We start from the raw sequence: 14,952 nt of genomic DNA, 5'->3' as shown, positions 1-14,952 counted from the left end.
ACTAGACTATATTTGATTCTTTCATAAATGGAAATGGGGCAAATAATTCAGAATTGTTTATGTTATGCTTGTGTCTCTAAGGGTAGAAGCTGAAATATGCCACTGAAACATGTTCCCTCATCACCACCTTCACTTTTTAGTAAACTTTTATCTTATTTTTGGAGCAGTTTTAGATTTACGGAGAAAATTGCAAAGGTAATAGAGTTCCCCTGTACCCCACCACTTCTCCCTCTTTTTTCCTGGGGATGAACCCACATGAGGCTTCAGTCAATTGGGTCCAGAGACGTATCGCTTGGAAAAGCCCTGATCTGGGGCTGCAATGTAAGTGTAGAGGCTTCAGGTCAGATGTTAAGTACTCTGTTAAATAATGTAAGTAATGAAGTATCCTCTTAATTGCTGTACAGATTAATCTGACATTAAGGGGGTTTTGCTTCCTAGTTGGGGTCAGGTGAAGGGTGTTTGTGGCAACCAAGGAAATGAAGACACCAAAGTGCAGATCCCATGGGGAGTCACAGGACAACAGGGGTGGGGGTGGCGTAAGAAGAGAGGGGCTGGTGGAGACTGCCTGGGGAAGGTGAGCTCAGATGCACGCTAGGTTCGCTGATATCTGAGGCCCACCCTTAAGCGTTCCTTTTCTGGGATGCAATTCCCTTATTTATCAGCAACCCTCAGTAAAATTTATTCATTCTCCAAGTCTGTTTCAGTTGAGGTTATGGTTTGGGAAGAAGCAGCCTGGAGAGAGCTGTGTGGCAAGACGCCCTTAGAAAAAAGTCAGACGTCCTTGTCATGGAAGGTCAGGATGGCTGTCTGCAGTGGGCAGTGACAAATAACAAGCGGGGAGGATTTGTGGGACATTTAAACCCTCTTCAGGGATGTTCAGAAATTCTGGAGGAAGGGACTGGGTTTCCTATAGTCATGGAGCCTGGGCTTACCTTTTATTTGTGTATGGAACAGAGGAGTGGCAACCTGAAATCTGATTCAGATTCAAGATATACACATTTTCCAAATTAATTGGGAAAACTTATTAAAAACAGTGGCCATCTTCTATTTCAACGTACATTTTTATTCATGGTTGAAAAGAATAGTCTGTTACTGCTAACTACACTGTAAATTTACCTGGAATCAAAAGGTCAATAGGGACATAAAAGATATGAATGCAGTTTCTATTAAGTAATACTTTATCGGCACTTTAGAATGTGAGTATGATATTCATATATAATACACTCAACAGATGCACAAAGTAATTGTGCAAACAAGTCTGATTACCATTTATATAAGAAAAAAGACATTTTTCACAGGCTACAGACATCATATGAAATCTTTCCTGATAGGATTTAACTTTTTGAATTAATGGATACCTGGTAGTTCTGAAATCCACAGAAAAGAAGTTAGTATACAGCGATGTCACTACACAGTGCTACAGGGCAGTAGAAATTCATATTGGTCCAAAGTATCATTCCAGATTTTTACATAGTGTTCTGATGTCAGGGGTGAGACACACCTTGGCTGGCAGGCAATATAAGAGTTGATTAAGATTGAAAGAATTTCTAATTACTTCTGCTGGTCAAAATGTTAAAGGTGAAAACATGTAGAAATAGATTGGAGGTTCAAAGTCTTACCAGCAGATCATGGCCTGTGAAAGATAACGACCTCTTTTAGGTACTTCCAAAATTTTCCATAGGATGGCAGAGTTGGTACTACAAATGTGAGAACAAACTAACTTTCATTCTGTTGAGCAAAGCAATAAAAAGAGGTTTAATAGTCACTTTCACCGTTTAAAGACTGCCACTGAGCTTCTTAATAATAATAAAAATAATAATAATACTCAGTTCGTCAAGGACAATAACAAAGAAACTGTTACATGTTGAACAGACTCTGCAATTATACCAAAATTGCATGGGGCAACTTTTTGAGCAATGCTCTTGCTCCTTTAGTGAGTTCCTGTACTTTTAGTTGTCTTTTCTTGCATTTATTTAAGACAGTGACCCTATGGCATGACTCTCAGATCACTAAAGATTTAGTATCAAAAATATGCATTGATACCACTGAAATAAGCAGTGGCCGTAATTGCCTTAGTTGTTAGGAGCTGTGGCCTTGCGGTCTTTCCTGCAGATTTAGATAGAGGTCCTTCAGGCTTTGCTTTGGTTTGTTTGGAAATGGCAGTTTTGTCATCTGTCAGGTCCTGAGCAATAGGTGGTCCATTTTGTTGATTTGCTTTTTTGTACATTGATAACAACAAACATGGCACATCTGTTCAGACAGACAGCGGCAGTCCACGGACAGCGAGACTTTAGCATCATAGAGTGAACGTGTGTTGTTTCTGGAAATTGAACCCAAGGAAAATAACTCACAGCCTTCCCTGAAAAGTACTAGGATCTCTGTTGTAAACTCAAGGCAATAAATGTGTAGTTGGTTTTTTTCTCACTCCCCTGGCTTGAATACTCACTAAGTGTCGATGAATATACAGGGAGGAGAGTAAGGCTGCAAATGGGCTCTCTCTCCTCCTGGGGTTGCTGGGGCTCAGAATCTGGAAGAAGGATGGCGGTGGATGGCATCTCCCACCTGCCTCCCGGCAGGCATTCATCAGGGGCTTCAGGTTATTATACCTGGTCACAGCTGGACCACAAGCTCCGTTAGAGCAGACTCTCTGTTATTTTCTTTCTGTCCCTAGTGCCTGAGATGTGGCAGGTTCTCAGTAGGGATGCCGTGAAAAAAGAGCCCAGCAGCCACAACGTGCCATGGTAGGGCTTCAGGGAGGCCACCTAAGCCTGTCCCATCACAGCAGCTGGCTCACCCCCTGCGGAGATGGAAGCCACCTGCAGGGAAACTTCATCATCAGTAACATCTGCTGGCTAATGTCAGTTTACACACCAAAGAGCAAACTGGACTTATCCACGACTGAGGAAGAAACCATCTGACCCTGGCTACTATCAACAGAGAAGAGATTTCCTTTCACAGGCTGCTTACAGGCAAGGAAAGAGACAGGAAGGATGTTTCTTTTGGTGAACATGGGCAAGATATTGTGGAGGTTAACTCCTTCCCATGGTAAAAGCATGCCACACCCATGCTTCCTGCAAAAACACTTCCCAAATTTTCTGTGGAAAATACCCAGGACTTTGATATCTTTGTACCTGATAAAAACCAGGACATTCTATCAGAAGAGACAAGTGGGAATGAATTTTACCGCAGGAGAAAATTCCAGACAACTGAGGCCAGGGCCCACAATCTTAAAAATCGATTTGTTTTTTGGAGATAGCTTCTCATTCTAATACGGTTCCTATTCAGAGCATTCGGGGAATATGACTTTGGTATTACTGATGCTTTATCCACCAAGATACCTAAAGCATCTTTATTTTGACCATTTTGGATGGAGAGTTTTCCCAAATGTAATTCATATCAACCCAACTAAGAAGACCTTACCACTGCTGTGCAGGTTATGGAGGGTACAGCAAGGCTATGTTTTAAGGGCTGTCATTCAAATAGTAGACATTGAAGGTCTGGATGGTTACTAGAACAATTTTCTGACAGATGTAATGAAAGAGTCTTATTTTAATAAATATCAATAGTTACAATCATTTCAGGACAGATGAAAGTACCTTGAGTAAGCAGTACCCGTTCCTAGTTCACACAAATAAGCTTTTTTTGATAATCTGGAATCATCATAATAGGAATGAAATGCTGTTCTGTGAACATTATGTTTCCTTCTGAGACTGCTTAGTGTATTCACTCTTACCTTAAATGGCCCCATACAACTGTGGTTTGGATTTTATTAGCATTCTGTCTCTGTTCTTTTAGTTACAGATAGTATTTCTAATTACTGTCAGTATTTCTGCTTATTTTATACTCTCTCCACCTTTCTAATTTTCTGCCTATCTATTTTGTGCTTGAAAATTATTTTATTAAGGTAATTATAATAGTGTGTAATTAAGGGTAAATAGGATTTATCACCAAGAGCACAAGCAACGAAAGAAAAAATAGATAAATTGGATTTTGTCAAAATTAAAAACTTCTGTGCATCAAAGGACACTATCTAGAGAGTAGAAAGACAACCTACAGAATGTGAGAAAATATTTGCAAATTATAAATCTGATGAGGGTCTAGTATCCAGAATACATACAGAACTCCTTTAAAACTCAACAACAAAAAAACAAGCCAAGGTTAGACATTAAAAAATGAGCCAAGGGTAGACATTCCTCCAAAGAAGATATACAGATGGCCAAAAGCATATGAAAAGATACTCAACATCATTAGTTGTTAGGGAAATGCAAATCAAAACTACAGGATACCACTTCATACCTACTAGTAAGGCTTAATAATAATTATAATAAATAATGGAAAAGACAAGTGTTGGCAGGGATGTGGAGAAACTGGAACCCTCAGACATTGTTGATGGGCGTGTAAAATGGTTTGGTTCCTATGCAAAAGAGTTTGGCAGCTCCTCAAAAAGTTAAACATAGATAGAATTACCATATGACCCAGAAATTCCACTCCTAGGAACACACCCCTAATAACTGAAAACAGGGAATTAAATAGATCCTTGTACATGAATGTTCATAGCTGCATTATTCATTATAGTCAAAAGGTGGAAACAACCCAAATGTCCATCAACAGATGAATGGATAAACAAAATGTGCTCTGTTTCATACAATGCAATATTATTCAGCCATAAAAAGGAATGGTGTTCTAATACCTGGCCCAACATGTATGAATCTTGAAAACATTATGCTCAGTAAAAGAAGCTAGATACAAAAGGCTACTTACTGTATGATTTCATTTATATGAAGCATCCAGAATAGACAAATCTATAGACAGAAAACAGATTAGTGGTTGCCAGAGGCTGTATGGAGAGGGAATAGGGAATGATGGCTTAATGTTTATGGGTTGTCTGTCTGGGGTGATAAAAAATTTCTGGAACTAATTAGCAGTGATGGCTTCATAACATTGTGAATGTACTTAATGACACTGAATTGTACATTTAAAAATGGTTACAATGGTAAATTTTATTTTATGTGCACTTTACCATAATAAAAATAATTTTAAAAAGAGTAAATAGGGTTTAAATAAAAGGTTAAACAACTTTTCTATGAATAAAGCTCAGGAATTTCAGGGTGGATATTACTTTAGGATCTAATCTATTGGAATAGCCAGAGACCTTTTTTGTTTGTTTCTTCGTTCTCAGTTTGGTTGTGGATTGATGTGATTGCCACGGAGCAAGGTTCTTGTTATATAAAGGAAGTCTCAAAAACATTTGAAAGGTAAGCACAATCAGGAAGACATTGATGATTTTTTGGTCTTTTTACCTATAATGGCAGATGTTCCTTAATGTCTTCAGATTTAGAAGGTCTCAGTGGGAGTAATATATTTCTACCAAGGGTGAGAAATAGCTTTGTTATTCTGCATCAGGCATTTCGATATTAAGACTTTTCACTTCAGATTTTCCTCTAAGGACTTACAAGTACTTTGAAGTGTTAACACCCGAATTTCCTTTGAGTTATGTGGGATACAAAGGAATATCTATATCTTTAAAAGAAAATGAGACATATTCTTATTACAGCTATCACTAATTCTAAGAATACTCTGGCATCCACGATCTGCAGGGAAAACTTACTGAACACTCTCCAATTTTGTATGATATTGCAATTATTACATGACATTGTATTTTCAGATGTGGAAATGTGAGATTCAAGCAGAATGAAATCAAGGAAGGTTGATGGCTTTGGGCCCTGAAACAAATGAGGAAAGAATAAAAGAGGACCGAAATTTTGCTTTCTCAACCCTTCCCTGAAACCACTACCCAAACTTCCTTCTTGAAAATGATGGGTGGGACCAGCGTGACTTAAGCTCAGTCTTCAGCAAAGCCTTTGCAGGTGGAGGAGCACAAAGAGAACTTCACGAAGGGCCGGTCGCCTCCCACATCCGGGTGAACTTCAGGTATTTGAATTCTGTAATCAGTCAGTGGCATTCCTCGTGGTGTTAAAAAGTCTCAAAACCAATTAACTGATTTGTTTTCATCTACCACATTAAACAAGTTTAATGATTTAAAATAATAAAAAAAAAATGGAATACATAGGCTTTGCTTGCCCTACAGAGACAATGTAAGTACGCTGCTTGAATGGCCTGAAATTCCATTCTCGGAGTATTTCTTTTAGGAAATAATCACCCGCGTATTCACTGATTCTGTATACATTATATTTTGCCTAAAAATGGCCTACAAGGAAAACCATTTTTCTTGTTTAGAGGCATGGCAAAAAAAGAAAAGACATAGAAGAATCAAAATCAATATTTATAGACAGTGGTTGAATAAATGGGTTAAATGGGACAGTTTGTAGTAATAAAACTGTGGGGCAGTGCAAAGAGAAGGCTGCACAACAATCCAAGTTCTGATAAAGTAACCAGAAAGCTAACTAACATTTCTACATACATTACGCTGTTAATAGTATCACTATCTGAATGTGATGGGAATAATTGCAATGATTAGACTACTGGTTTCATATTAGATAGGCAATCCTAGTGAACTATTTCATAAAACTGGATTCAGTAACTGCAATTTTAGGGTTAAAAGAGATTTAAGGAGCCAGAATGAGTAGAGAGCACCACTTTAAAAAAGAGGGTTAGTAGAAATGAAACTATGTGGGGCAGTTAGAAAGCAACTTTAAGCAGTTGTTTGCAAAATCATTTCCTCAGGAACAAAATCTTTAGAAGGGACTGATGTCCAGCAGTTAAAACTAAATGACCTGCCTGCTGCTTGGTGAGAAACCATAAGGAGGCTGGACTAGGGGACGTTGAATTGTGTTTAAATCATGAGTAAGGAAAGAAGAAGGTAGCCAGGACTAAGTTGTTCTGCCTCTTGGGAAGCAAAGAGCAGGGGTCTGAGGTCTGGGTTTTCTTCCTTGCCTGGAGAAGATGAAATGGCAGGATGGAAGGGGACAGTCTCAGGCTTAGACCTAAGCAGAGGGAGGAGAAGAGGAAGCAAGCCCACACGTCAGGGGTCCTCCTGCAGCCTCCAAGACAGGGGCAGAGAGCAGGATAGAAGGCGTCAGCTGCAGGAAACAAGCAAAAGTAACAGCTGATGGCCACCAAATGGAGACCCAGTGGACACCGGCAAGCCGCAGCAGCTAAATCTCCGCATCTGTAATCTGAGCTGATTTTCAACTCTAAAACTTCATCTTGTAGATAAATAACACATTAACTATGCATCCTCGTTCTCTTAACTTTCACTCCCTAAAATAATCTACTTATCCCTTAAGGGAATGGGTCATATGGCGCATTTTAACAATGTGATTGTTTAGTGAAGTGTATACACAAGTGTAGAAGTTTGTGTGTAGATGTGTGTGCACCACATAATTATGTCAAGCAATCTTTGTTTAAATCACCAGTGACAGCTACCAGATTTGCAGGCACAAGGTGTGAGGAGAACATAACCAACATTTTCCAGTGACTGAAATCACTTCATGGGATATTATTTAACAAGTCTTACCTGGAAGAGCTCCCTCTAATGTCTCTCTCTCTCTCTTTCTCAAACACACACACATACACACACAGCCTAGAAGGAAAGTGTGCAACAAAATCTAATTACAACAAAATGTTTTAATTTCTCTCAATTGTATTTTTTTTTAGAGAAACAGACTACTAGTAGTTTACAGTATCCATCCACTCTAGCCAATAATATGTTCATGAAGAAAAACAGATGAAGGCTAACACAGGCCCAAATTTTACTGAGAGGAAATAAAAGAGAGGACAATATTCTTTTCATTTAAATCTCCTGCCCCATCTTTGTAAGCACTGATGCCCATATGTGTTTATTGAATTAAATAACAAGAAAATAATGACACTTATTAATCGATTCAGAAAAGAAAGGTGCTGCCAAAATAAAATAGTTGAAGTGTTATGAAGAATTAATTTATTTTTTAGCAGAACAGTGAGGACCAAGCCACACATTAGATTTGCTCTTGAATTTTAGATTCAATTTCCAGAGAAGGAAAGCTAAACTATACTCTGCAGAATTATGGGAAACTCAGAAGGGTCTAGCACCATAGTTTTGTTGTTGTTGTTGTTGTTGTATGTTTTGTTTTCCTTGTCTAACCACTGAATAAGGAAACAAGATGAGGTAGAAATTCTCATTCCACAAAGTCAATGACTAAATTCCTCACAGTATTGAAAAATGTATCCATACATATTATTTTTCTATACTGTGTTTTATTTAAAGTAGCTGAAAAACCTCTTCCAATAAATTATGCCAATTAGTTTGAACTCTGCGGCAGAGACTGCTAAGCATTCTTCAATATACATTCTCCCCTTTTTACTTAGAAATGAAGCCTCTGATTGTTAGATGGGCACAATACTGTTCAGAAGAGACTACAACTCCCAGCTTTCCTTGCAGCTAAATTTGGGGTGGACTAAATTTTGACCAATGGGATGTAAGTGGAAAGAGCATGTGCAACTTCCAGGAAAATTCCTTAAAGGAAAGAAGTGACTTTCTTTGTCTCTTTTTTTACTTCTTCTTGGCTGAAACACAAAAGTGATGGCTGGAACTTTGGCAGCCAGCATGAGCTGCATCATGATCTTGAGAATGGCAGCAACAGGATAGAAGGAGCCTGGGTCCCTGGATCCCTGTCCCTGGGGGCAACTCTGCTACTTCCCAAATTTTGAAACATGAGGAAAAATAGACCTCTCTCTTTTTAAAGCCACTGTCATTTTTCTTTGCTTCTTTTTTGTTACTTGTAGATAAACCTAATCCTAACTAATGCACACTGACAAGTTTGCCAAAGCAAGTTCTATGAGAAGACCTAGACGATTGGTTTCTTCAAACTGTTTTGAAAAGCTGAACAACTCTGAAGAGGAAAGGAAGAGTATGCCCTAAATGGAAAATGGTTCGATATTTTTAGTCAATCAAAGAAGCACTTAATTTGTGGGCTTTCTACTTCATGATCTTCTTCCAAGTGTTTTTTTTTTTTATTTTTCTCTGTCTTCCTTCTCACCCATCCTTTTTTTTTCTTTCTTTCCTTTCATATTCCTTATCTTATTTTTACTTAATTTAGCTCTCAAGTTAAAGCCAAAGGATATTTTGAATTTGTAGAGTATTTCAATTTGTTTAATGTTCAGCATTTAGCACAAGACTTCCCCTTTATAGGCATGCTAGGGAAAATGATTCATTTTCTACCTGATACCACATTTTTTTTTTTTTTTTTTTTTTTTTTTTTTTTAAAAATATCAATATTTAAGAAGCTTTCTGCACTTCCAGAAATGGAATTACAAATTCTTTCTTAGCCCTCATTGGAGAAACTGGTCTCTGTCAGGAGGAAAAGAGAGGATGCCCAAAAGTTTGAATTTTTTTGATGATTCCATTTTTTTGTTATTTCTTTATTGATAAATGCATTCTTCTAATATTTAAAATACACATGCTTCCTTTCTGCATTGGACACTGTGAAGTTACATGAGCAGTGATGTCCTTTTTCAGTTCTACTTCTAGGCATATCATCCTAAAGTTGTGGGTCTATGTACCACAGGTATTTGAACATGGTTCTTAGATACTTCCACAGATCTCCTTTCAAACAAAGGTTACAGGTAACTCTTAAATAGGAAGGACACAAGAGAAACAGGCACTCAAGATTTCAAGGTTTAAAAACATCAATAATTTGTATTTTTCTCCTACTTAATTCTGCTACCACTCAAAAGCAATTTAACTTTTGGGTTAAAATGTCAAGTTAGAACATTTGAATTCTAAGTAACTATAAACTTTCTCCTAGATACATACTAAGGTAACTCAGAAATGGTAGGAGAGTATTTCTTTTAGGAAATAATCACCAGAGTATTCATTCCATACTGTGTCCACATGTCTCAAACACCATACATTTTCAAATTAAGTATAAAAGGAGGATCTGCTTATTCTCCACAAGATTCCTTTCTAATCTGCGAAGATTGCAAACAACAGTTTTGGTTTCTATTTGCTTCTCAGTTTAGCAAAGACTCATGATCGTTTTCCTCAGCATGGCAATGTGCTTTTTTGTTGATTCTAATCTAATGAGGACAAATTCCTCTCAATCAGGAGCGTCCCATTCAGTAAGTGAGACAAATGACAGCCTTGCCATATCCTGTTAGATACAGCTTCTTGAAACTGGCTGCTTTCCTTAGGTCTACAGGAAATAGCAGGGCTCATTTTTCTGAAGGGAGAAAGAAGGAAGTCCATATTCTGCTAAGGCAAGATGTCAAGTTACCTTCAAAACAAATGAGCCAAAAGCCTCTCAGATTTGAAGTGGCATGGACCTACGTTTCTGTTTCAGGGATGTATATTCTCACATTATATGGTAGGTGGAAGGCAAAGGTACTTGGGGACATGTTAGCTTAGTGCTTTGCTAACAGAGCCCCTTAAAAGTAGCCAGGAGGACCAGAGACTTGGAGAAGGAAAGAGGGAAGTAGAAGTGGTGGGAGATCCATTTAACTTTTCTTGGATGAGTGGCAAATTTTCCAAAACTTTGGAATAATCATTATATGTTGTTGGGAGTGGGGATTAATGATAAAGCTATAACTTCATTGTTTAAGTGAAGAAAGATTAAAACATAAAGCATACATACCATATTAATTAGTTGCCTACTTTGAATATTCATTGAAAATCACTAAGGTGAGGATTTACCCCTCAAATCTGTTATCTGCAGTTAGGCAAGATCTAGGACTCTGCAGTGCATCTCAGAAATGTGTACAAATTCACATTAAGATGAAATAGTAATAAAAGGTGAGTGTGGCACCATTCTGTAAAATGTTAACTATGTTTTGGTGTGTGTGTGTGTTGAAATGACAACTTTAAATATTAATTTTATCCTTCTGTCTTACTGTTTTTCTATGTTTTTGATGTTTTATTGGCTTTCTCCATAATAATTATATGTATTAGTTTCGGAATTTGAATATAAAAGTAATTTTTAATTGAGAAAAATGCAGTTTTAGTCTGCATTGTTTCAAATCTCTTAAACATGAGCAATTGTTTTGCAAACTGCTTTTTAGGACACTTTGAGGAGTTGTTCCCATGGGCTTTCACAACACTTGGGTGTGTAGCAAGGACTCCAGAAAGGGTCAGCTGATTGTTCTGGCATTTCCTGATAGTCACTGCCTCTTACAATTGTATAGTGCTTCACAGTTTACAGAGAATTATTTTTTCTAACATTTTTTCATCTAATCCTCACTTCACCCTGTGAATTAGGCAATATAGTTCCATTTTATAGATGAGGACAACTCCAGTGCCATGTTGTCAAATACCTCCCAAGGCCACAGTGGTGGAACTGTGACCCTCAACTCAAATGTTTACCCTCCAAGTTCTCCTTCATTTGGCCCCAGGTCTTGCCCCTCTGTGCAAGTGCAGGACTCTGGGCAGGGCCACCGAGTGGTCCAGGCTTCAGCTCTCTCAGCTGTGGAACGGGCAAGTGGGTTCCCTGACTTCCAAGCCCCCTGCAAGTGTGTCTTCATTTTGAATTTAGATTTATTTAGAAAGATGGCGAGTGAGGGTAGTCAACGTGATGTAAGCTGACCACAGGGCACAGTCTAGAGCTCCTGAGTAGAAAAGGTCTCTGGAAACCCCACAGTGGGTGTCATAAACTGGGGGAAAACATGCCAGACTTTGTTGCATTAAGTTCTGATTCTTAACAGACTCTGGTGAAATCCATGAACCGAAAAAAAGAAGAAAAAATGGAGTTCTACACACATACAACAACGTACATACAATTTTAGGTTGTCTGTAGACTGACTTCTTAGAGATATATGGACCATGATAAGATCCTCTGTACGAAAGGATGTGCATAGGCACAATTTAGTATTCTACAGGAGGTGCTTTGGTTGTTATCCAAAGTGAGAAAAACTTACTTTCCTATGGGAAACTGTAGTTGAGAGATATGAATGGGAAACAAATGAGATGTGTTTTCAAGACAGTTCTCTTTTCCACAGAACATTGTTTCCTGTAACACTTCCTTGGTTAACGGGATGGGGTAGGAGAAAGAAAAATCGATGTAACACAAACATAAATATCTTCTTTAGGAGTATTTAAAGAGAACTTCACACTATTTTATCACTCCTTTTGAATATCTTAAGAGGAAAGTTCCTTATTGCAGATTTATGGTTGTGATTTCCATCCCACAAGCTGATAAGCTGTAGGTTTAGGTCTAACACCTGTGTCAGGAGTGGGATAAAGAGTAACAAATATGAACCTCAGAGATAACCCTATTCTTTCCAAAGGGGTAAAGTGTTCTACTAATCATTTTACTCTTCCTTGTGCCTATGATACATATTCTTTGCAGGACACAGGAAAAGCAAGGGATCATGCATGAATCTGAAAATTTAGATTGCCATAACATTATTCTCGGTTTTAGAAAGTTGGGAACAAAGGAAGATGCCTTGTTTTGCCTTGTGGTATTGAAAAAATGACCATAACCAGTCTGGAAGCCAGAGCCACCATTTCTACCGACATACGAGCTGTTACGTTGTTTACCATCATGTCCAGCATCCGTGGGTGATGCCCATCATCACAAACTGCGTCAGGCATATAGAACCGCTACTGCATCAGTCAGCAAGACTGGTTTACCATCTCAACAACACACACCAATAGTTCTCTTAGAATTGACTGAAAAAGATTTTCACAGAAATCTACATTTTTGTTTTGCATGCCTCACATTAAATATTGTTAAAAAATTAAAAAACAATTTTTTTTTTTTTTTTTTTACAATTTACAGGTATTCATATAAGAAGAAGATGACTAAAAAAATACCCACCCAAGCACCTACAACTCATCTAGCGACAATGCTAATAATACACAGGCTGTGACTGGAGAACTCCATGATTTGTGGAGAAGCAGGGAGGCACAGTCCGTCCTCTGGAAGGAAGATGAGGCAGGGCAGGGCCCACAGAGGGGCTGTCTGTGGTGCTTTGCTTCCTAAGCCAAGTTCAGCAGCCGCATTTCAGAGTCAATGTCATTACTTATTTCGACCTAAAATGGAAAATATGAATTACTTTTAAATAAATTCAAGATCAAAAATCCCATTCCCTTTTGATTCAACCAGCCTTTTCAAAATGCAATAAAGCTATTGGGTGTGCCTAGTGCTGTCTGGGTTTATAATTGTGGCAATAAGAAAGCAAAACACTTGGGCCTTCCTGCATTTCAGAGTAGGGTGGTGGCGGTCAGGTGTAAACATCAGAGCACATGGTTGACTTCCTGGGAGAGAAGTGCCAACCACACAACTGATGGAGTCTTGTCGAATTATTGCCATTGGTTGCATCTGGGGTAAAGATGACAGTGTAGTATTTTGTCCACCATCTCCAAACTACAGGTTATTCCCCCAGCCCAATCTTCCTACAGCATTCTGTTGGTTGACTCCTCAAGAATCCCCAAAGTCTGGCTTTCATCACACCCAATCACTGACCTACATTCCAGCCCCATCTCTAGTCACCTACATTTGACAAAGACTCTGCACATACCTCATTCTACACTAAGCAGTAAACCTCACCCCCAACACAGAGCCTGCTGCAGTTGATACTTAATAGATGTTTCTTGAATGCTTGCACTGTTTTCTCTCAAGGGCAAAGTCTTAGCAGATCCAAATCCTACTCACCCTTGAAGGTTCAGTTTAAATTTCTTCTCTTCTGTAAAGAATTCCACTTCTACCTCAGGCAACATTGCTTTCTCAACTTGCTAATAGCACCTCTTACGCTATTAGCTGTGCCCCTTGTGGAGCTAACAGCATGCATCTTCACAATTAATTGCTTTCTAATTGTTTCATGCAAGTCTGTAAGTTTTCTTCCTCCAACTGAAATATACGCATCAGGCCACTAGGGACTGTGTTTCATACTTATTTTCTATCTGCATCTGGCAACTTCTCTTTCATTAACTCAGTTCACTGACTCTCACTATAGCTAGGAATGGCCTTTTTACTTAGATTTTGAAGTAGTTGAAAAAATTTCCAACTCTCCAGTTTCACTTTTTGGAAGCCCCTCTTCTCTCAGTAAATTATCTTTCCTGATCCACACCTCAGCAGTCAGAGTCTTTCAGTTCTCTCCCCATCTTTCCATCACACTCTCAGATCTATTTCTTTTTCTCTAAGTTCTGAATAATACCCTTACTGTCTACTCTTTTTGCTCCTTTGATTTTAATAGACAATTAAGTTGAAAGATAAAGGAATGAGATCCTAATGGTGCAGTTTTACAGTTTTATTCAATGTTCTAGTTAAAAGGGAGATGCAGATTCCTGAAGTTCAGCCATCCATGTTACACAGGGACCCCTTCAAGAGGGGAGATAAAGTGCAAAGGGAAGGTGTCTTTCTTTGTTGGTTGGTGGCAGTACTGGTGGGGATTTGGGTAATTGCTAGACATCACTACATTTATCTTTAATGTCAGTCTGCTTCTAGCAAAGATTTTCTGCCCTCAGATTTAGCAGCAAGGATCAGAGAAGTAGCAACATAGGCTGAGCTTGTTCCTAGGATATGGGGAAATTCTGGGAGTGTTACTTCAGGTGCTGGGAACTCTGCCTGCTGGTGGTGAGGTCATCCCAGCCACTGGCCCATGCAAGCAGTGGGAGGGCTCATTAATCTGCCCTTTTCCACTGAGAAGAACATTTGACTGGATCCCCACTGGAAAAAGACAATGAAGCAACCTTGAGAGGAGGCATTGAAAGGAAATCACATTGGAAGCCCTGTTTTATTAACAGATTTATTTTTAAAAATCAAGCATACACAGAAGTAGAGAGAATAGTATTACGAACCCCCACATACTTATCACCCAGCTTCAGCTAAAATAAAATTACGGTAATCAAGTTTCATCTATCTCCCACAACTTTTTTCCAAGAGTATTTTCAGGCAAATCTCGGACATATGTCACTGCTTTCCTCAACAAATCTCCGTGCATCTCTAACACAATGATGCTTAACCAGGGGCCATTTGGAAGTCTGGAGACATTTTTGGTTGTGACAATTTTTCTTTTTTG

At 38.6% G+C, this 14,952-nt stretch overlaps 2 protein-coding genes across 2 annotated transcripts in view; one reads left to right on the top strand and one right to left on the bottom strand.

Annotated features, from left to right (window-relative positions):
• The window catches only part of LOC119508790, a 34,712-nt gene extending 21,679 nt beyond the window's left edge, over window positions 1–13,033 (top strand). Inside the window, exons 3-6 of the mRNA XM_037802586.1 lie at window positions 5,180–5,255; window positions 5,666–5,931; window positions 8,725–8,870; window positions 12,711–13,033. Coding sequence (XP_037658514.1) covers window positions 5,180–5,255; window positions 5,666–5,711 — 122 coding nt within the window. The 3' untranslated portion in view covers window positions 5,712–5,931; window positions 8,725–8,870; window positions 12,711–13,033. The remainder of the gene's footprint in view (window positions 1–5,179; window positions 5,256–5,665; window positions 5,932–8,724; window positions 8,871–12,710) is intronic.
• The window catches only part of NKAIN3 (sodium/potassium transporting ATPase interacting 3), a 660,746-nt gene continuing 655,010 nt past the window's right edge, over window positions 9,217–14,952 (bottom strand). Inside the window, exon 7 of the mRNA XM_037803434.1 lies at window positions 9,217–12,964. Coding sequence (XP_037659362.1) covers window positions 12,911–12,964 — 54 coding nt within the window. The 3' untranslated portion in view covers window positions 9,217–12,910. The remainder of the gene's footprint in view (window positions 12,965–14,952) is intronic.

This window comes from Choloepus didactylus, chromosome 14, assembly GCF_015220235.1.
Source record: "Choloepus didactylus isolate mChoDid1 chromosome 14, mChoDid1.pri, whole genome shotgun sequence".
Taxonomy (NCBI): domain Eukaryota; kingdom Metazoa; phylum Chordata; class Mammalia; order Pilosa; family Megalonychidae; genus Choloepus; species Choloepus didactylus.
Note: the sequence above shows the minus strand (reverse complement) of the source record. Positions and strands in the feature narration are given on the sequence as shown.